Source organism: Phyllobates terribilis, unplaced genomic scaffold, assembly GCF_046119375.1.
Source record: "Phyllobates terribilis strain yellow unplaced genomic scaffold, ASM4611937v1 Scaffold_12__6_contigs__length_324123572, whole genome shotgun sequence".
Lineage (NCBI taxonomy): Eukaryota > Metazoa > Chordata > Amphibia > Anura > Dendrobatidae > Phyllobates > Phyllobates terribilis.
Genome location: NW_027362772.1, coordinates 231,831,502 through 231,853,800, shown reverse-complemented (window position 1 = coordinate 231,853,800; position 22,299 = coordinate 231,831,502). Strand labels below are relative to the sequence as shown.

The following is a 22,299-nucleotide window of genomic DNA, read 5'->3' as shown; positions in this document are numbered from 1 at the left end:
ACCAAAAAGTTCTATTTTGGTCTCATCTGACCACATGACCTTCTCCCATGCCTCCTCTGAATCATCCAGACCTTGTGTGCCCTGCAGTATTATAATTCATAATGGCATAGTGTGTTACTAATGGTAATGTTTGAGACTGTGGTCCCAGCTCTCTTCAGGTCATTGAACAGGTCCTCCCGTGTAGTTCTGAGTTGATTCCTGACCTTTCTCAGAATCATCCTTACCCCACCAGGCGAGACCTTGCATGGGGCTCCAGACCGAGGAAGATTGACAGTCATCTTGTGTTTCTTCCATTTTCTAATAATTGTGCCAACAGATGTTGCCTTCTCACCAAGCTGCTAGCCTATTGTCCTGTAGCCCATGCCAACCTTGTGAAGGTCTACAATTTTGTCCCTGGTGTCCTTAGACAGGTCTTTGGTCTTGGCCATGATGGAGAGGTTGGAGTGTGATTGATTGAGTGTGTGGACAGGTGTCTTTTATACAGGTAACAAGTTCAAACAGGTGCAATTAATACAGGTAATGAGTGCAGAGTAGAAGGGCTTCTTAAAGACAACCTAACAAGTCTGTGACAGACAAAATTCTTGTTTGTTGGTAGGTGATCAAATACTTATTTCATGCAATAAAATGTCATTTAATTACTTAAAAATCATACAATGTGATTTTCTGGGTTTTATTTTTAGATTCTATCTCTCACAGGTGAAATGTACCTACGAAAAAAATTACAGACCTCTCCATTCTTTGTAGGTGGGAAAACTTGCAAAATCCGCAATGTATCAAATACTTATTTTCACCACTGTATCTCATACAGTGAAATGCCTTCACATCATACATCTAATCACACAGAAAGTCTAATAGTCCAAATAATTTATGGACATAAAGAGTCATGACATCACTATAATCTGCAGTCACCCGAGCTCCTGTGACATCACTATAATCTGCAGTCACCCGAGCTCCTGTGACATCACTATAATCTGCAGTCACCCGAGCTCCTGTGACATCACTATAATCTGCAGTCACCCGAGCTCTGGTGACATCACTATAATCTGCAGTCACCCGAGCTCCTGTGTTATATTCAGGCAGATAAACACCTGCAATATAGAACAAGCCTTGCACCCCGATGACCCTAAAAATTGGGTAGATCCTGCATCCTCCATGACATTAGATACAGGACTGCATAAGTTTTAGTGCAACGGACACATGATATTTTGTACCCAACTCCTCCCCTACTAATAAACTTCACTCGTCAATAATTTAAAGGGATTGTCCATTTTCATAGAACATGGAGCCAAGGCTGGCAATGATTAAAAAAATCAAACAATAAGCATCTCTTCCCTATTAAAGCCCCTGCGACTCCAGTGCCACACTCCGTTGCTCCTCGCCAGTCTTTGATTACTTTGGAACAGAGACGTTCAGTCTACAACATGTGACCGCTGCCACCAATCACTGGCCTCAGCTGACTAACCAGTGATGCTATTGGCTGTAGCAGTCACATGTTGTAGATGGGACATCACCGCTATAACAAAGACTGTAAGGGAGCAGCGTAAAGGTGGCGCCTAAGCAGCAGTGGCTTCAAAAGGGAAGTATTGTTTTATTTCAACGCATTAACGTGGCCTAATATTTTTATGAAAAAAGACATCCTCTTTAATAAACTATATGATGCAACCCTTTTAAGGCTGCCATGCATTAAAGCATGCACAAAAGGGGCGTCACTGCCCAAGGCCATCACCTCGTCAGCTTTAAACTTCTTCTCTGGCTGCAAATATTAACTGTTCAGGCACAGTATTGTAGTATTACAGCACTACGTGGTAGTATTAATTGCGAAGGTTACTCTTTATCTCATAGCCCTTAGTATTACTTCTTGTGCTCAGCGTTTATTCCAGAAATGGAGGCTATCATGTAGTCCATCCATTCCTATGGGCCATTGCTTAGCCGTACATGCTGAGCAATAACATGCAACTCCGTCACGCAAGGTGAGTGAAGGACTAAGTGAACAACAACGGGAAGAGGGAGAGGAAGACCAAACACTAGGGAAAGGGGAAGTGGAGACCCCTAGGCAGATCTGACAACACCCTGACACCCCTAACGTCCCTAAATAAGCTCAGCACCTATCGCCGAGCAGGAAACCTAATCCCTGACTGCCCCTAGCGATAGCTCCTAGATAGGGAAGGGATGAGGTGAGCACTAGTCATCCCCCACTGCAACTAAAGAGGTAAACAGGCAAGGGAATACACTTAGCTTGAGAAGCCACCAGAGAGATCACGTCAACTATCCTCCAAGGGAACTCCAAGAAGACACTAGCCGACTACTCATGCTTCAAGCTTGGACAGAGGAAAATAGAGCTATCACCGGCAAGTCTATGGAGAGACCGAAGGTATTTAAACTTCCAGCAAGGGTGTGTCAATTAGCAGCAGAAGGTAGAGGTTATTGCTAGGTCCTAGAGGGAGAAGGATATCACTACACTACAGAGATGAAAAGACTAAGAACGTGTCTGCAGAGCCAAGCGCAGTGACCTTTTACCACCGGATCCAGAAAGACTGTCTGTTACACCTAACATACCCATGAGACCTCCATTGCCAGTAACAAAACTTTTCCATCAAATAGATAAGTGAGGGCTCTCACAGCACATGATATGAATTAAGCCATATACCCCTCCATCTCAGTACAGTCTGGGAATGAGTACAATGGTGGATGGGGGTAACTGCATGTAATCACTGTCACTAGTGCAAAAAACAAAATTCCAAATTCTATCATCAATTCAAGTAAAACGAGCTACAAATAGATCCCCTGCTACATGACGGGGTTAAAAAAAAAATAATCTCACAGCGGATGAACTCTGAAAGTCTTCTAGCTTTCAATATCCCCTCCTAAAACTTGCATGACTGCTCACACAAATCATTTCACGCGGAGCTGTACTCTTTTGCATGAACACACGTGGAGATCTTTTATTTTCGGGTCTTTATGATCAGCAGTGTCCAACTATCCGCGTCTGTATTAAAAATGACTAAACTTACGCAGTCAAGTTCCAGCGAAACGCGCCGTAGACGTCTATTCAAAGGGGCACACTGCCCTCTGGTGGCAGAACATTACATTACAGGTTGGAGGAAATAATTATGGTTATTTTTAATTGGAAGCAAATAAGGATAAATTGTTCTTATAATTAAAAGTAAAATTTGCTGCGCGACTACAAAATTCTCTTTCCACAACTTTTCATAGCCCGACAGCAGAGATTAATGACTTATTTCAGTTTTCATTAGGTCTTTAGTTAATGAAAACCATGGTTTCAATTACGGTCTAATTTATTAAAACAAACAAAAAAGCAGCTAAAACTGGTAAAACCAAAATAAAATAAAAAGCAAAAATGACTGGCAAGTAGCTGTGGCAAGTTTTGACTTTCACAAGTTTCTCCAAGCTAACTGCGCAATAAATTGCCTATACAACGGCTGACATGACATATCAATTAACCAAATGCACAGGAGAATCATGGGTCATTCTGAAATGAAGCTGCGCCATCTGTTCAATAATGTTGCTATCAAACTTCTAAACTCTCTCCATTAACTTCTGGCTGCAAGATGAAAAATAAGGGAAAAAAGGATGAGAAAAAAAAAAAGCTGTGGCCAATTCCATTCAAGAACAAAAAAACAAAAAACTGATGAGCTGCCAATGTCAAAAATTAAAGCAAGTTAAAGGAATATTCCAGCTATAGAGAATAAAGCTCATTCAATGTAAAATAACAAATAGTAACAATCTTCTAATATAGTTTCTGTATCAACAAATCACAGTTTTCAAGATCTCTGCTTGCTGGCCTTTAGGCTATGATTACACGCAGCGTTTTTTTCTGCAGCCAAAACCTGCTCTTTTGGAGTTCAAAAGGCAGTGTCACGCAAGGTATAGGAAAGACTAAGTGCAACATGAAGGGAAGGGAAAAGGGGGCCCTGACTCTAGGGAAAGGGGGTAGTGGAGACCTCCTAGGTTGACCTTATATCACCCTGTTTACCCTAGCGTCGCTATATTGGTTCCGCACCAATAGCCGCACAGGAGATAGCGCTAGTCGATCCCCACTGACAACTAAAGAAAACAAGGGGGAACAAACAAGGGAAGATAGCTTAGCTTTAGTCGACTTCAGAGATATGAGCACACGTCCTCTTAGCTCCAGAGAGGAAGAAGTACTGCTCTTGCTCAAAACCTCACAAGGGGTCATGTGAATATCGCCGGCACCTCCTTCTAGCAAACAGCATGTATTTATACACCCAGGCCAGGGTGTTAATTAACAAGAGGAAAGTAGCTGCTGGGTCTTAGAGAGACCGCTTCTAAGAAGGTGTCTGTAATGCCAAACGAAGAGATCTCCTGCAACCAACTGCAGGGCGACTGTGTCACTTCTGACACACCCATGACAGGCAAGTTTTGCTGCATTTTTGTGTTTTTGGGTGCGGATTACATGTGTGATTTGTCTTAAAGTTAGTGTTATTCACTAAAAGCACAGCGAAAGATACTGCAAAAATGCTGCATGTGAACATAGCCTTCCAGGGATAAAAATCTCTTCTGATTATGTGAAGATTGCATATTTAGCATAAATTTTTACTAAAACAGTTGATTCCATTGGACGTCGGCTCTATTTATTTCTAAAGGAATCCAAGTATGAGAAGTTAGCTACTTCTTATATGACTGAGATCATCACAGAACTGTACCTCCTAGCAAAGAATAAAGAGTGAATCCCAGACTGACCAGCTCCATTTTTGGCTGGTGGCTGATTGAAGCCCCAGCCCCTTAGCCAAGGGACAGGGCTTAACAATCTTTTGTCCTATTGCAGACAAGAAATAACACAAAATCTCCATTGGCCAATGGACTGTATATAGTCAATACATACCCACGCCCTCACCATGCCTCGTCAAAGCTCGCAGTGGCGAAACGCGCGTCGGGAAACGTGTGTGTGGGGCACAAGCATCTTGGCGGTAAGCACTTCTATCTGACTACCCTGGTTCTTCCTCTCCAAATATGCATTGATATACTGCTCCAACTTTGGATAATGATTGTTAAGCTCCTATGAGCTCTGTATTTATTATGCACATTTGCACCTTCTATGCACGGTCACTTTGCAAGATGCGATTAAAAGCTCTTGTATTGTTACTCTATAAATTACTGGATAATATATGTAGAGGTGCTTTGCTATTTATTATTTCTGAGCTCTCGGCAGCCTTTACTAATGCGGTTGAATTCGTACCATTTGGTCTGTCTTTTACCTGCCTTGTGATCATACATATTTTCATGGGTATTCTATATTATAAAATCATGGTATATAAACTATTTACAAATATCTCTGTGTATCCAGTATGTAATTATATCATTTTCAGTGCCCCACTCCTGAATATAACCTGTTGGATTCTTTTTTTTCTGAATTTGTTTGTTAATTTTACAAAATAAACTTGTTGGATTTGCTATTACTTGCTATTGTGCAATCTATCTATAAGTTGTTATATTTTGGCTTTTGCACAGCCACTATATGTTGATTTATACTTGCTGCTAATCTATTGCAGACAAGGTAGAGCTGGGAGGCTTCTGCTGCAGACAGTTGTCTTACGGCCAGACTCAAAACAGTAGGAAGAAATGGAGGTCATGGCTGAGCTCCTTAGACATACTGAAATTTCTTTATACATTTTACAGTTTTAATTGGAATAAGACAAAATAGGAGAAAAGAAAAAAGATTAAGAGAGGAAGAACAAAATTGTTTTTTAAATTCTATGTGCATTTTTTGTACCTAGTGTTCTTTAAAAAAAGGAGTATTCTCAAGATTGAATATTATCTATTATCCAAAAAAATAGGTGGAGACTTACAGATTGCTGTTTGCTCGACTGCCGTGACCCCCAATGATCCAGGGAACCAGGTAGCCCTGGATGAATGGAGCAGTGGTCAATCATGAACACTGCCTCTCCATTCATTCTAATAGGAGTGCTGAAGATCAGCTGAGCGCTGCGCCCAGCAATCTCTGACGCTCCCATTAAAGAATGGAGCAGTGGTACGCACGACTGACCTCCTATTCGTTCAGGGGGGGTCTTCAAAGTCCCAGCTCTCAGGATTGGTGGGGACCACGACGGTTAAACCCCCAGCAATTGGAAAGTTATCTCCTACTGCGTCGATGGAGGATGACTTTTAAACTTGAGACCACATTGATGGCAAGATTTCATTTTGGCTGGAAGTTTCCTTCAAGTGACCACATAAGCTTACCATTCGCGGTGGATCCTTTTTTCTTTGACTGATGCAGCTCCTCGGGCAAACTTTCTACAGATTCAGCCCTATCGCCCATCTGCTGTCCTGAGCGAGCATTAAAGCTAAAATACAAAGTACCAGCTTCAACCTGCTGCACCTGGAAAGAAATGTTAAGGTTCAGATGGGACCACACATCCGGCCGATGTTCCGAAATGGTTATTGTATTGGGGTAATCTACTAGATTGTAAAATAAGGCCAAATTAATAGATCCCCCCACCCAATGCAGTAAAAGGAAAAAATACCCTGCATTGTATTAGTACAGGGGTAGTAGAGTCGAGCTATTATAGATCTATATACATGGTAGGTACATATTTTTATCAACCATTTATAAATAGGAAAAACCTGAAGGAATGAACTGGAATGTAAATTGGTGTGCATGCAGCATGTAAGAGCATGTTCACTAGCTGGGTTCAGTCTCTCAGCCCTTATCCACATGCATGTCACTAGACAAAAGGTAAGGTTTTAAATATTAGAGTTAGGACTGTCTCAAATAGGGTCACCGTGACAAGGTGGGATGGCTTTTGCATTATTTTTAATCAAAATTATGTTAACTAAGTACCCTATATTATTTTCATGCACTATTGCGGTTTATTTATTGCAGGGTATTTGTGTATTGTGTTTCTGCCTTTGTTTTTTTTCTGTTTAATGTCCATGTGTGAACGTGCTCTTACATCCTGCATGCACACCAATTTACATTCCAGTTCATTTCTTCAGATTTTTTTCAGTCTAACATGCACAAGTGCATATAAGGGTGTAGCCTGCTCTTTCCTTGAGCTGGAAAGTTTATTCATCTTGCTTCCCAGGTCTGTGTGTCCACTTGGTGGGTTCAGTCTCTCAGCCCTTATCCACATGCATGTCACTAGAAAACGTTAAGGTTTTAAATATTAGAGTTAGGACTGTCCCAAATAGGGTCACCGTGACGAGGTGAGATGGCTTTTGCATTATTTTGATTAAAATGATGTTAACTAAAGTACCCTATATTATTTTCATGCACTATTGTGGTTTATTTATTTATTGCAGGATATTTGTGTATTGCATTTGTCTGTTTTTTTTATTTATAAATAGGTTTGTCTGCCACTGGACATGAGGATATAATAGATATAATGGAAAGGAGGGTGAATCACTCTGGAAAACCTAAGATTACATGGACAGCAGTCAGTGGTCTCCATGTAATGCCTAACTGCTTCACTACTAGATGAGGATACTGCATGATCCCACTATTAAATGTCACTTGTAATAAATATGTATTTTTTTACCTGGTGTAAATGCCGCTGTTCTCCTGAATCCGGCGATGTTTTCCTTTTGTTTCTGCGCCTCTCCATTCCTGAGATACAGCCCCTTCTTCACTGTATACAAATCTAGTCTTGCTAGCCAAGCGGGTGTGGTCCTCAACTCTTTTCTGTGGGTGTTTCCAGGAGGATCTCACCCAGTTGGCTAAAAAGACTAGGGAAGAAGGGTCCATATCTCAGGAATGCAGAGGCACAGAAACTAAAGAAAAACATTGCCGGATTCAGGAGAACAGCGGCATTTACACCAGGTGAAAAATTACATATTTAATTCAAAATTATAGGGCCCCTTTAAGGCAAAAAGTATAATACAGTATTTGAAAACAGGTTTTCAAAACGACCCCTTTAAGCCTCATTATCACACGCATTCTATAATGTAAGGTTATTTATCAACAGGAGAAGTGGTTTAACCCTAGAACGCATGACCATAAAAATCTACATTTTCATATACCTGGGGCCTTTTAGGCCCGTGTGCAAATAACATGGAATAACAAAAATGACAAACAACTATATACCTGAGGAATACCTAGAGTTTCAAAATTCTAACTAAAGAAATCTTGCAGAAAATAGAAAACAATTAACAGGGCGGGACTACGAGGCCCCAGGTATGCGTTCTAGGGTTAACACAGAAATGGGATGATACGTGACACAAGTAATAAAGGCGTAGGGAATTGTAAAAAACTCAGTAGGTATTGCTCACCTCATTGGAGCTCATGGTGTTTGGAGGTATTTTATAGACAAGGCTGTTACAAGGATTGGGGTGAGGTCCTCCTTCTAAGGGTAAGGTCACCTCTGAAGATCCTGGGTTCAGGAGAGGATTCCAGGAGGCCCATCGGATCATACGCATGTAAGATGCATTAGACAGCATTGTAGCAGAAGGCACCTAGAAGAAAGCAAAGAAATTGTGATGAGATCAGAGCCAATGTACTGGAGCTCAAATAACATCGCCATCTTCCCAGCATAGCTATGGACGAATATAGAAATCATAGGACCACAGAGCATAACAGAATGGGCCTCAGCCCCCACAGAGACCACTGTCACATGTCCTACTGCACGGCTTGTTAAAGGGAAGTCCTCTATTCCATTTTAGGTATGTATCTGTATAGGGAAGGTCATTGTTTTCAATTGCTAAATATTGTAATTATGGCTGCCTACTGCCAAAATATGTATAGATTTATACAGCCACCACTTGGGGGAACTCACTGTATATGGATTTATACAGCCACCACTAGGGGGAACTCACTGTATATGGATTTATACAGCCACCACTTGGGGGAACTCACTGTATATGGATTTATACAACCACCACTAGGTGGAGCTGCTCATTGTATACAGATTTATACAGTCACCACCAGGGGGAGCACACCGTCTATGGATTTATACAGCCACCACCAGGGGGAGCACAATGTATATGGATTTATACAGCCACCACCAGGGGGAGCACAATGTATATGGATTTAGATAGCCACCACTAGGGGGAGCTCATTGTATATAGATTTATACAGCCACCACTAGGGGGATCTCACTGTATATGGATTTATACAGCCACCACTAGGGGGAACTTACTGTATATGGACTTATACAGCCACCACTAGGGGGAACTCACTGTAAATGTATTTATACAGCCACCATCAGGGGGAGCGCACTGTAAATGTATTTATACAGCCACCATCAAGGGGAGCGCACTGTAAATGTATTTATACAGCCACCATCAGGGGGAGCGCACTGTAAATGTATTTATACAGCCACCATCAAGGGGAGCGCACTGTAAATTTATTTATACAGCCACCATCAGGGGGAGCACACCGTATATGGATTTATACAGCCACCATCAGGGGGAGCGCACTGTAAATGTATTTATACAGACACCACCAGGAGGAGCACAATGTATATGCATTTATACAGCCACCACCAGGGGGAGCTCACTGTATATGGATTTATACAGACACCACCAGGAGGAGCACAATGTATATGCATTTATACAGCCACCATCAGGGGGAGCGCACTGTAAATGTATTTATACAGCCACCATCAGGGGGAGCGCACTGTAAATGTATTTATACAGACACCACCAGGAGGAGCACAATGTATATGCATTTATACAGCCACCACCAGGGGGAGCACACCGTATATGGATTTATACAGCCACCATCAGGGGGAGCGCACTGTAAATGTATTTATACAGACACCACCAGGAGGAGCACAATGTATATGCATTTATACAGCCACCACCAGGGGGAGCTCACTGTATATGGATTTATACAGACACCACCAGGAGGAGCACAATGTATATGCATTTATACAGCCACCACCAGGGGGAGCACAATGTATATGCATTTATACAGCCACCATCAGGGGGAGCACAATGTATATGCATTTATACAGCCACCATCAGGGGGAGCGCACTGTAAATGTATTTATACAGACACCACCAGGAGGAGCACAATGTATATGCATTTATACAGCCACCACCAGGGGGAGCTCACTGTATATGGATTTATACAGACACCACCAGGAGGAGCACAATGTATATGCATTTATACAGCCACCACCAGGGGCAGCACAATGTATATGCATTTATACAGCCACCATCAGGGGGAGCACACCGTATATGGATTTATACAGCCACCACCAGGGGGAGCACAATGTATATGCATTTATACAGCCACCATCAGGGGGAGCGCACTTTAAATGTATTTATACAGACACCACCAGGAGCACAATGTATATGCATTTATACAGCCACCACCAGGGGGAGCTCACTGTATATGGATTTATACAGTCACCACGAGGGAAAACTTACTGTTTATGGACTTATACAGTTAGTTAATACAGAAATCTGCATGCAACAATCTCCCCCTAGTGGTAGCTGCATGTTGCCAACGACTTCTACCATCATAAGCTTAGCATATTTTCCATTTAAAGGGGTTATTTCACTAACAACATTCATCATTTATCCAAAGAATAAGTGAAAAATATAGTAGCTGGGGGTCCAACTGCTGAAACCCCCACCAATTGAGATAGAGTGGGGGTTATACACAAGACTTCTCCCACAGATTCACAGAACTAAATGAAGCGGTCACACATGTGCATCAGTGGATGGGTGATAAATGTTGTTTATGGGATAATTCCTTTGAAAATAGGCTTTAATATAACCCCATAGGGCAGGGGTAACAGTTGCACCCAAGCCCTGGTGCCTAAGGGGTACCCTAGAGCAATTCTACACCGTAGGAGGACACCAGAATTATAAATGGCACATGGCAGGGGAGTAGCAATCACAACTCATGCACTGGGGTCCCAAGTTCTTCAAGTTGCAATTTGCATGACTTCCTGCAGATCACTGGTTATTTACTTGCGCAGGACACATTTCCTCTCCATTTTTTTGGGCCCTATAAGCGCTTTTCTCATAGGAATATGCTTAATGTCACACTCCAGACTTTACGAGAGAACTGTCGAGGTCTCAACAGTCGCGCTTTAATTCCCATTGTTACTTAGACAGATCACACTTATAACATTTCTGGAGCCGACTTCAATTACGAAGACAGAATTATGTTTTGGACAAGTCCTTATGCTGAACACATAGCGGGGGTGCCATGAGAGTTGCCACAAATGGCGGTAAAGCAGCGGTAATGCTCATTATAGGTAATATTCATGTATTATGTTAACGTTTCCTTCTTGAAATGAATTTGCCAGTGCGTCTCATCTAGTGCGATTTATGTCATATTTGTACATTACCCCGTCACATCCACAGAGAACAATGCAGATTGAGCTGGAGTCCGCGCCGCCATCCCAAAACGAACCTTAAAAATGACACAATTCTGCAAATCCAAGGCCGTAACATATAGGAAGAGAGGGGGCAGGCGGAGGGGTGGGCTGCTCTCCGGCCTCTTAACAGGGAGAATTCATTTCATACTGCTTGACTAGACAACCTCATTATCAAACGTATGAACCCAAGGAGCGGCATATCTTCCCTTCTCATCAGATTGGATTTTTCACAGTGGCTACCTGGTTCTTTACCGTACACAGTCACCGGGGCCGATAATAGCCCAAGAGAGGACTGGCTGTTCTAAATCAGTATGGCGGGTTTCATTAAGCTGCGTCTCCTGATATTGCCTCCATCGGTCATATCGAATATTGAGCATAGGGATTTCTACGCAAGTGTCCAAAAACAAGACATAAGACCCCTTTTTTGGAAGCAAAAAAATTGCATTGCAAAAAACATCTCAAATTTTGCACCAAATCATGCTGATTTTGTTGTAGATTTTCCACTGCAGAGCCCCCCCCAAAAAAAAATTATATATATCTTTTGCTGCTCCCATGCGGAGGCTTCTCTGGACCCCCATACAGCCCCCGGACTTCCGAATCGAGCAGGATCCCACCTCTTAATGAATCAGGCTCATCTTACAAGTGTTGTGCGCCTCACCAGAAATCTTACTCCTGTCCAGTACTGGATTAAGATCTCTAGGAAAAGGTATTCAAAACGTCGGGTTATGAATTAGACAGGAGGGCGTTGTCACACCCCCGTTCAAGCCCATGCATCGCCCATTTTGGCGTGAAAACTTACAAAACTTTGCGTTGCACAAAAAGTTTGCAACTTTTCAAAGAGTTTAGAGTAAAACTTTTTGAAAAATTGCGTAACTTTTGTGCAATGCAAAGTTTCGCAAGTTTTCACACTAAAGTGGGCAATGCATGGGCTGGACGGAGGCGTGACAAAGCTAGAATTTAATCCGTAGACACTCCTAAAAGGAGTCAGATTGGTTTTTGTTGTACGATAAAGCGGTCTAATATTAAACCTAATTAGTTGGCTTACTTTGTGCCAGAAAAGTGGACCACAAATTTGGCACATTTTTGCATGCTTTCCTTGTCCAAAAAGTTATAAAAAAAATGTTAAAACACATAATAAGTATGGTGCAAGTCATGAAAGACATTGGGGGGGAAGATCTATCAATACTGACTAATTGTCACATTGTAAAAACTTAGACTAGACGCCAGAGTTATAGTAGTTCTTGCAGTTTGATGGATCTGTCCAATTTTCTAAGGCGGTCTAGTCGAGGTTTACATCATGTATTAGTCGGCTTACTTTGTGTCAGAAGTTTGACACTTGTTGTTTAATTTTTTGCCAGAAAGCTACATTTTTTTTTTTTTAGGGACGACAAGCCCACTTGACCGACAAGGTGCAGAATTCTGCCGCATTTAGCTTGATAAATATGTCCCATTGAGGTAAACAGTACAGATTTATAGTAGATTGGGGAACACAAGGTGATTGCTACCAAATGGGTACGTGCCTCAAATTGAATTTTATGAAAAAACTAATTAGGGCGAGTTTTTTTCTTATGACCAATAATACCACATTAATTTAAGAATATCAGGATGTTGTTGCTCCCAAAAAATAAAAGATCAAGCATGTTCCCATCTCCCATATGCTTAATGCTTTGTTCCCATCTTCCATTGAAATAAACATGCAAGCTTGGTATTCTGTGCAAGTGTACGGCCATGTGTAATGTCACCTGATTTATAACAGCTACCAAGAGTGCGGGAATATAAGACAGGATCAGTAACGTAATGTATGTACACAGTGACTGCACCAGCAGAATAGTGAGTGCAGCTCTGGAGTATAATACAGGATGTAACTCAGGATCAGTACAGGATAAGTAATGTAATGTATGTACACAGTGACTGCACCAGCAGAATAGTGAGCGCAGCTCTGGAGTATAATACAGGATGTAACTCAGGATCAGTACAGGATCAGTAATGTATGTACACAGTGACTGCACCAGCAGAATAGTGAGTGCAGCTCTGCAGTATAATACAGGATGTAACTCAGGATCAGTACAGGATCAGTAATGTAATGTATGTACACAGTGACTGCACCAGCAGAATAGTGAGTGCAGCTCTGGAGTATAATACAGGATGTAACTCAGGATCAGTACAGGATCAGTAATGTAATGTATGTACACAGTGACTCCACCAGCAGAATAGTGAGTGCAGCTCTGGAGTATAATACAGGATGTAACTCAGGATCAGTACAGGATAAGTAATGTAATGTATGTACACAGTGACTGCACCAGCAGAATAGTGAGTGCAGCTCTGGAGTATAATACAGGATGTAACTCAGGATCAGTACAGGATAAGTAATGTAATGTATGTACACAGTGACTGCACCAGCAGAATAGTGAGTGCAGCTCTGGAGTATAATACAGGATGTAACTCAGGATCAGTACAGGATCAGTAATGTAATGTATGTACACAGTGACTGCACCAGCAGTATAGTGAGTGCAGCTCTGGAGTATAATACAGGATGTAACTCAGGATCAGTACAGGATCAGTAATGTAATGTATGTACACAGTGACTGCACCAGCAGAATAGTGAGTGCAGCTCTGGAGTATAATACAGGATGTAACTCAGGATCAGTACAGGATAAGTAATGTAATGTATGTACACAGTGACTGCACCAGCAGAATAGGGAGTGCAGCTCTGGAGTATAATACAGGATGTAACTCAGGATCAGTACAGGATAAGTAATGTAATGTATGTACACAGTGACTGCACCAGCAGAATAGTGAGTGCAGCTCTGGAGTATAATACAGGATGTAACTCAGGATCAGTACCGGATAAGTAATGTAATGTATGTTGTAAGGCAGCGCTCGTCATCATACTGGGGGTAACTCGCTTCGCTGCGTCAATCAATGCACACGTGCAATGTCTTTACGTTTTTCACACAGTGTTGCAGTTTATTATGGCACTTCATAAACCGCTGTTCACACACAGTTCATCTTAGTCCGCCACCGGCAGGTTTACACACATAAACAATTCATGAGCCAAGTGGCACCCCGGCCCACTTGCTCCAGGGTACAGCTTACGGCAAGGTAATAAAGTAGCAATGTTCATATCACAATGTCCATATAGCACCGGGTATTACCTTTGCCGGGTATAGCTGTCTCAGTCCGTTACTCTGCCACCACTGTGGCTCTGCGGCTTCCCAGGTAGGGGTCTCCAGCCGTCGTTCCGTCTAAGGCTACTGGTATCCACACAGGATCCAGGCTCTGCCTTCCAGGACTCTTACTCAAGCAGGCTCTCCCTCAAAGGCCACTGACATCCGCACAGGATCCAGACTCGACCTTTCAGGTACCAGGCTTCACTTCAAAGCCGCTGCCTTCCAAGGCCACCAGCATCCGCACAGGATCTAGTCTTTGCCTTCAGGCTGCCAGGCTCCACGGTATCACGGTATCCCACACACATGGGGAACAGGCCTCACGCCTCTCACACCGAACACACCTGTCTCAAATTAAGCAGGTTTATATATGCTGTGCACAGACAGCCACATACTGACAGGACCTTGCTGATGTCACAGTCATGTGATCAGTCAGCTGTGTGTATAGGTCCTGTGTGCTGTCCCAGTCATGTATACAGAGCTTTACTGTGCATGCAGGACCTGGGTGATGTCACAGTCATGTGACCAGTCACATAAAGGGGAAGGTACATGGTCCGGTAAGCACATCCTGGACCATTTACAGTAATGCTAGCAACCTGCTGCATTACAATGTACACAGTGACTGCACCAGCAGAATAGTGAGTACAGCTCTAGAGTATAATACAGGATGTAACTCAGGATCAGTACAGGATAAGTAATGTAATGTATGTACACAGTGACTGCACCAGCAGAATAGTGAGCGCAGCTCTTGAGTATAATACAGGATGTAACTCAGGATCAGTACAGGATAAGTAATGTAATGTATGTACACAGTGACTCCACCAACAGAATAGTGAGTGCAGCTCTGGAGTATAATACAGGATGTAACTCAGGATCAGTACAGGATAAGTAATGTAATGTATGTACACAGTGACATCACCAGCAGAATAGTGAGTGCAGCTCTGGAGTATAATACAGGATAAGTAATGTAATGTATGTACACAATGACTCCACCAGCAGAATAGTGAGTGCAGCTCTGGAGTATAATACAGGAGGTAACTCAAGATCAGTACAGGATAAGTAATGTAATGTATGTGCACAGTGACTGTACCAGCAGAATAGTGAGTGCAGCTCTGGAGTATAATACAGGAGGTAACTCAGGATCAGTACAGGATAAGTAATGTAATGTATGTGCACAATGACTGTACCAGCAGAATAGTGAGTGCAGCTCTGGAGTATAATACAGGATGTAACTCAGGATCAGTACAGGATCAGTAATGTAATGTATGTACACAGCGACTGCACCAGCAGAATAGTGAGTGCATCTCTGAAGTATAATACAGGATGTAACTCAGGATCAGTGCAGGATAAGTAATGTAATGTATGTACACAGTGACTCCACCAGCAGAATAGTGAGTGCAGCTCTGGAGTATAATACAGGAGGTAACTCAGGATCAGTACAGGATAAGTAATGTAATGTAATGTATGTACACAGTGACTCCACCAGCAGAACAGTGAGAGCAGCTCTGGAGTATAATACAGGATGCAACTCAGGATCAGTACAGGATCAGTAATGTAATGTATGTACACAGTGACTCCACCAACAGAATAGTGAGTGCAGCTCTGGAGTATAATACAGGATGTAACTCAGGATCAGTACAGGATAAGTAATGTAATGTATGTACACAGTGACTCCACCAACAGAATAGTGAGTGCAGCTCTGGAGTATAATACAGGAGGTAACTCAGGATCAGTACAGGATAAGTAATGTAATGTATGTACACAGTGACTGCACCAGCAGAATAGTGAGTGCAGCTCTGGAGTATAATACAGGATGTAACTCAGGATCAGTACAGGATAAGTAATGTAATGTATGTACACAGTGACTGCACCAGCAGAATAGTGAGTGCAGCTCTGGAGTATAATACAGGATGTAACTCAGGATCAGTACAGGATCAGTAATGTAATGTATGTACACAGTGACTGCACCAGCAGTATAGTGAGTGCAGCTCTGGAGTATAATACAGGATGTAACTCAGGATCAGTACAGGATCAGTAATGTAATGTATGTACACAGTGACTGCACCAGCAGAATAGTGAGTGCAGCTCTGGAGTATAATACAGGATGTAACTCAGGATCAGTACAGGATAAGTAATGTAATGTATGTACACAGTGACTGCACCAGCAGAATAGGGAGTGCAGCTCTGGAGTATAATACAGGATGTAACTCAGGATCAGTACAGGATAAGTAATGTAATGTATGTACACAGTGACTGCACCAGCAGAATAGTGAGTGCAGCTCTGGAGTATAATACAGGATGTAACTCAGGATCAGTACCGGATAAGTAATGTAATGTATGTTGTAAGGCAGCGCTCGTCATCATACTGGGGGTAACTCGCTTCGCTGCGTCAATCAATGCACACGTGCAATGTCTTTACGTTTTTCACACAGTGTTGCAGTTTATTATGGCACTTCATAAACCGCTGTTCACACACAGTTCATCTTAGTCCGCCACCGGCAGGTTTACACACATAAACAATTCATGAGCCAAGTGGCACCCCGGCCCACTTGCTCCAGGGTACAGCTTACGGCAAGGTAATAAAGTAGCAATGTTCATATCACAATGTCCATATAGCACCGGGTATTACCTTTGCCGGGTATAGCTGTCTCAGTCCGTTACTCTGCCACCACTGTGGCTCTGCGGCTTCCCAGGTAGGGGTCTCCAGCCGTCGTTCCGTCTAAGGCTACTGGTATCCACACAGGATCCAGGCTCTGCCTTCCAGGACTCTTACTCAAGCAGGCTCTCCCTCAAAGGCCACTGACATCCGCACAGGATCCAGACTCGACCTTTCAGGTACCAGGCTTCACTTCAAAGCCGCTGCCTTCCAAGGCCACCAGCATCCGCACAGGATCTAGTCTTTGCCTTCAGGCTGCCAGGCTCCACGGTATCACGGTATCCCACACACATGGGGAACAGGCCTCACGCCTCTCACACCGAACACACCTGTCTCAAATTAAGCAGGTTTATATATGCTGTGCACAGACAGCCACATACTGACAGGACCTTGCTGATGTCACAGTCATGTGATCAGTCAGCTGTGTGTATAGGTCCTGTGTGCTGTCCCAGTCATGTATACAGAGCTTTACTGTGCATGCAGGACCTGGGTGATGTCACAGTCATGTGACCAGTCACATAAAGGGGAAGGTACATGGTCCGGTAAGCACATCCTGGACCATTTACAGTAATGCTAGCAACCTGCTGCATTACAATGTACACAGTGACTGCACCAGCAGAATAGTGAGGGCAGCTCTGGAGTATAATACAGGATATAACTCAGGATCAGTACAGGATCAGTAATGTAATGTATGTACACAGAGACCTCACCAGCAGAATAGTGAGTGCAGCTCTGGAGTATAATACAGGAGGTAACTCAGGATCAGTACAGGATAAGTAATGTAATGTATGTACACAGTGACTGCACCAGCAGAATAGTGAGTGCAGCTCTGGAGTATAATACAGGATGTAACTCAGGATCAGTACAGGATCAGTAATGTAATGTATGTATACAGTGACTCCACCAGCAGAATAGTGAGTGCAGCTCTGGAGTATAATACACGATGTAACTCAGGATCAGTACAGGATAAGTAATGTAATGTATGCACACAGTGACTCCACCACCAGAATAGCGAGAGCAGCTCTGGAGTATAATACAGGATACAACTCAGGATCAGTAATGTATGTACACAGAGACCTCACCAGCAGAATAGTGAGTGCAGCTCTGGAGTATAATACAGGAGGTAACTCAGGATCAGTACAGGATAAGTAATGTAATGTATGTACACAGTGACTGCACCAGCAGAATAGTGAGTGCAGCTCTGGAGTATAATACAGGATGTAACTCAGGATCAGTACAGGATAAGTAATGTAATGTACGTACACAGTGACTGCACCAGCAGAATAGTGAGTGCAGCTCTGGAGTATAATACAGGATGTAACTCAGGATCAGTGCAGGATAAGTAATGTAATGTATGTACACAGTGACTCCACCAGCAGAATAGTGAGTGCAGCTCTGGAGTATAATACAGGGTGTAACTCAGGATCAGTACAGGATAAGTAATGTAATGTATGTATACAGTGACTGCACCAGCAGAATAGTGAGTGCAGCTCTGGAGTATAATACACGATGTAACTCAGGATCAGTACAGGATCAGTAATGTAATGTTTGTACAGAGTGACTCCACCAGCAGAATAGTGAGTGCAGCTCTGGAGTATAATACACGATGTAACTCAGGATCAGTACAGGATAAGTAATGTAATGTATGCACACAGTGACTCCACCACCAGAATAGCGAGAGCAGCTCTGGAGTATAATACAGGATGTAACTCAGGATCAGTAATGTATGTACACAGTGACTGCACCAGCAGAATAGTGAGTGCAGCTCTGGAGTATAATACAGGGTGTAACTCAGGATCAGTAATGTAAAGTATGTACACAGTGACTGCAACAGCAGAATAGTGAGTGCAGCTCTGGAGTATAATACAGGATGTAACTCAGGATCAGTACAGGATAAGTAATGTAATGTATGTACACAGTGACTGCACCAGCAGAATAGTGAGTGCAGCTCTGGAGTATAATACAGGGTGTAACTCAGGATCAGTACAGGATAAGTAAAGTAATGTATGTACACAGTGACTGCACCAGCAGAATAGTGAGTGCAGCTCTGGAGTATAATACAGGAGGTAACCCAGGATCAGTACAGGATAAGTAATGTAATGTATGTACATAGTGACTGCACCAGCAGAATAGTGAGAGCAGCTCTGGAGTATAATACAGGATGTAACTCAGGATCAGTACAGGATAAGTAATGTAATGTATGTACACAGTGACTGCACCAGCAGAATAGTGAGTGCAGCTCTTGAGTATAATACAGGATGTAACTCAGGATCAGTACAGGACAAGTAATGTAATCTATGTACACAGTGACTCCACCACCAGAATAGCGAGAGCAGCTCTGGAGTATAATACAGGATGTAACTCAGGATCAGTAATGTATGTACACAGTGACCGCACCAGCAGAATAGTGAGTGCAGCTCTGGAGTATAATACAGGAGGTAACTCAGGATCAGTACAGGATAAGTAATGTAATGTATGTACACAGTGACTGCACCAGCAGAATAGTGAGTGCAGCTCTGGAGTATAATACAGGGTGTAACTCAGGATCAGTACAGGATAAGTAAAGTAATGTATGTACACAGTGACTGCACCAGCAGAATAGTGAGTGCAGCTCTGGAGTATAATACAGGAGGTAACCCAGGATCAGTACAGGATAAGTAATGTAATGTATGTACATAGTGACTGCACCAGCAGAATAGTGAGAGCAGCTCTGGAGTATAATACAGGATGTAACTCAGGATCAGTACAGGATAAGTAATGTAATGTATGTACACAGTGACTGCACCAGCAGAATAGTGAGTGCAGCTCTTGAGTATAATACAGGATGTAACTCAGGATCAGTACAGGACAAGTAATGTAATCTATGTACACAGTGACTCCACCACCAGAATAGCGAGAGCAGCTCTGGAGTATAATACAGGATGTAACTCAGGATCAGTAATGTATGTACACAGTGACCGCACCAGCAGAATAGTGAGTGCAGCTCTGGAGTATAATACAGGAGGTAACTCAGGATCAGTACAGGATAAGTAATGTAATGTATGTACACAGTGACTGCACCAGCAGAATAGTGAGTGCAGCTCTGGAGTATAATACAGGATGTAACTCAGGATCAGTACAGGATCAGTAATGTAATGTATGTACACAGTGACTCCACCAGCAGAATAGTGAGTGCGGCTCTGGAGTATAATACAGGATATAACGCAGGATCAGTACAGGATCAGTAATGTAATGTATGTACACAGAGACCTCACCAGCACAATAGTGAGTGCAGCTCTGGAGTATAATACAGGAGGTAACTCAGGATCAGTACAGGATAAGTAATGTAATGTATGTACACAGTGACTGCACCAGCAGAATAGTGAGTGCAGCTCTGGAGTATAATACAGGATGTAACTCAGGATCAGTACAGGATCAGTAATGTAATGTATGTACACAGTGACTCCACCAGCAGAATAGTGAGTGCGGCTCTGGAGTATAATACAGGATATAACTCAGGATCAGTACAGGATCAGTAATGTAATGTATGTACACAGTGACTGCAACAGCAGAATAGTGAGTGCAGCTCTGGAGTATAATACAGTACAGGATGTAACTCAGGATCAGTACAGGATAAGTAATGTAATGTATGTACACAGTGACTCCACCAACAGAATAGTGAGTGCAGCTCTGGAGTATAATACAGGATGTAACTCAGGATCAGTACAGGATCAGTAATGTAATGTATGTACACAGTGACTGCACCAGCAGAATAGTGAGTGCAGCTCTGGAGTATAATACAGGATGTAACTCAGGATCAGTGCAGGATAAGTAATGTAATGTATGTACACAGTGACTCCACCAACAGAATAGTGAGTGCAGCTCTGGAGTATAATACAGGATGTAACTCAGGATCAGTACAGGATAAGTAATGTAATGTATGTACACAGTGACTCCACCAACAGAATAGTGAGTGCAGCTCTGGAGTATAATACAGGATGTAACTCAGGATCAGTACAGGATCAGTAATGTAATGTATGTACACAGTGACTCCACCAACAGAATAGTGAGTGCAGCTCTGGAGTATAATACAGGATGTAACTCAGGATCAGTACAGGATCAGTAATGTAATGTATATACACAGTGACTCCACCAACAGAATAGTGAGTGCAGCTCTGGAGTATAATACAGGATGTAATTCAGGATCAGTACAGGATAAGTAATGTAATGTATGTACACAGTGACTGCACCAGCAGAATAGTGAATGCAGCTCTGGAGTATAATACTGGATGTAACTCAGGATCAGTACAGGATAAGTAATGTAATGTATGTACACAGTGACTCCACCAGCAGAATAGTGAGTGCAGCTCTGGAGTATAATACAGGATGTAACTCAGGATCAGTACAGGATAAGTAATGTAACGTATGTACACAGTGACTCCACCAGCAGAATAGTGAATGCAGCTCTGGAGTATAATACTGGATGTAACTCAGGATCAGTACAGGATAAGTAATGTAATGTATGTACACAGTGACTGCACCAGCAGAGTAGTGAGTGCAGCTCTGGAGTATAATACAGGATGTAACTCAGGATCAGTACAGGATAAGTAATGTAATGTACGTACACAGTGACTGCACCAGCAGAATAGTGAGTGCAGCTCTGGGGTATAATACAGGATGTAACTCAGGATCAGTACAGGATAAGTAATGTAATGTATGTACACAGTGACTGCACCAGCAGAATAGTGAGTGCAGCTCTGGAGTAAAATACAGGGTGTAACTAAGGATCAGTAATGTAATGTATGTACACAGTGACTGCAACAGCAGTATAGTGAGTGCAGCTCTGGAGTATAATACAGGATGTAACTCAGGATCAGTACAGGATAAGTAATGTAATGTATGTACACAGTGACTGCACCAGCAGAATAGTGAGTGCAGCTCTGGAGTATAATACAGGGTGTAACTCAGGATCAGTACAGGATAAGTAAAGTAATGTATGTACACAGTGACTGCACCAGCAGAATAGTGAGTGCAGCTCTGGAGTATAATACAGGAGGTAACTCAGGATCAGTACAGGATAAGTAATGTAATGTATGTACATAGTGACTGCACCAGCAGAATAGTGAGTGCAGCTCTGGAGTATAATACAGGGTGTAACTCAGGATCAGTACAGGATAAGTAATGT

General features: G+C 42.6%; 1 protein-coding gene across 1 annotated transcript in view; it reads right to left on the bottom strand.

Moving 5' to 3' along the window:
• Positions 1 to 22,299, bottom strand: part of NPHP4 (nephrocystin 4) — a 353,374-nt gene that overhangs the window by 194,381 nt on the left and 136,694 nt on the right. Inside the window, exons 10-11 of the mRNA XM_073656722.1 lie at positions 8,248 to 8,430; positions 6,220 to 6,358 (exon numbers count right to left, since the gene is read on the bottom strand). Coding sequence (XP_073512823.1) covers positions 6,220 to 6,358; positions 8,248 to 8,430 — 322 coding nt within the window. The remainder of the gene's footprint in view (positions 1 to 6,219; positions 6,359 to 8,247; positions 8,431 to 22,299) is intronic.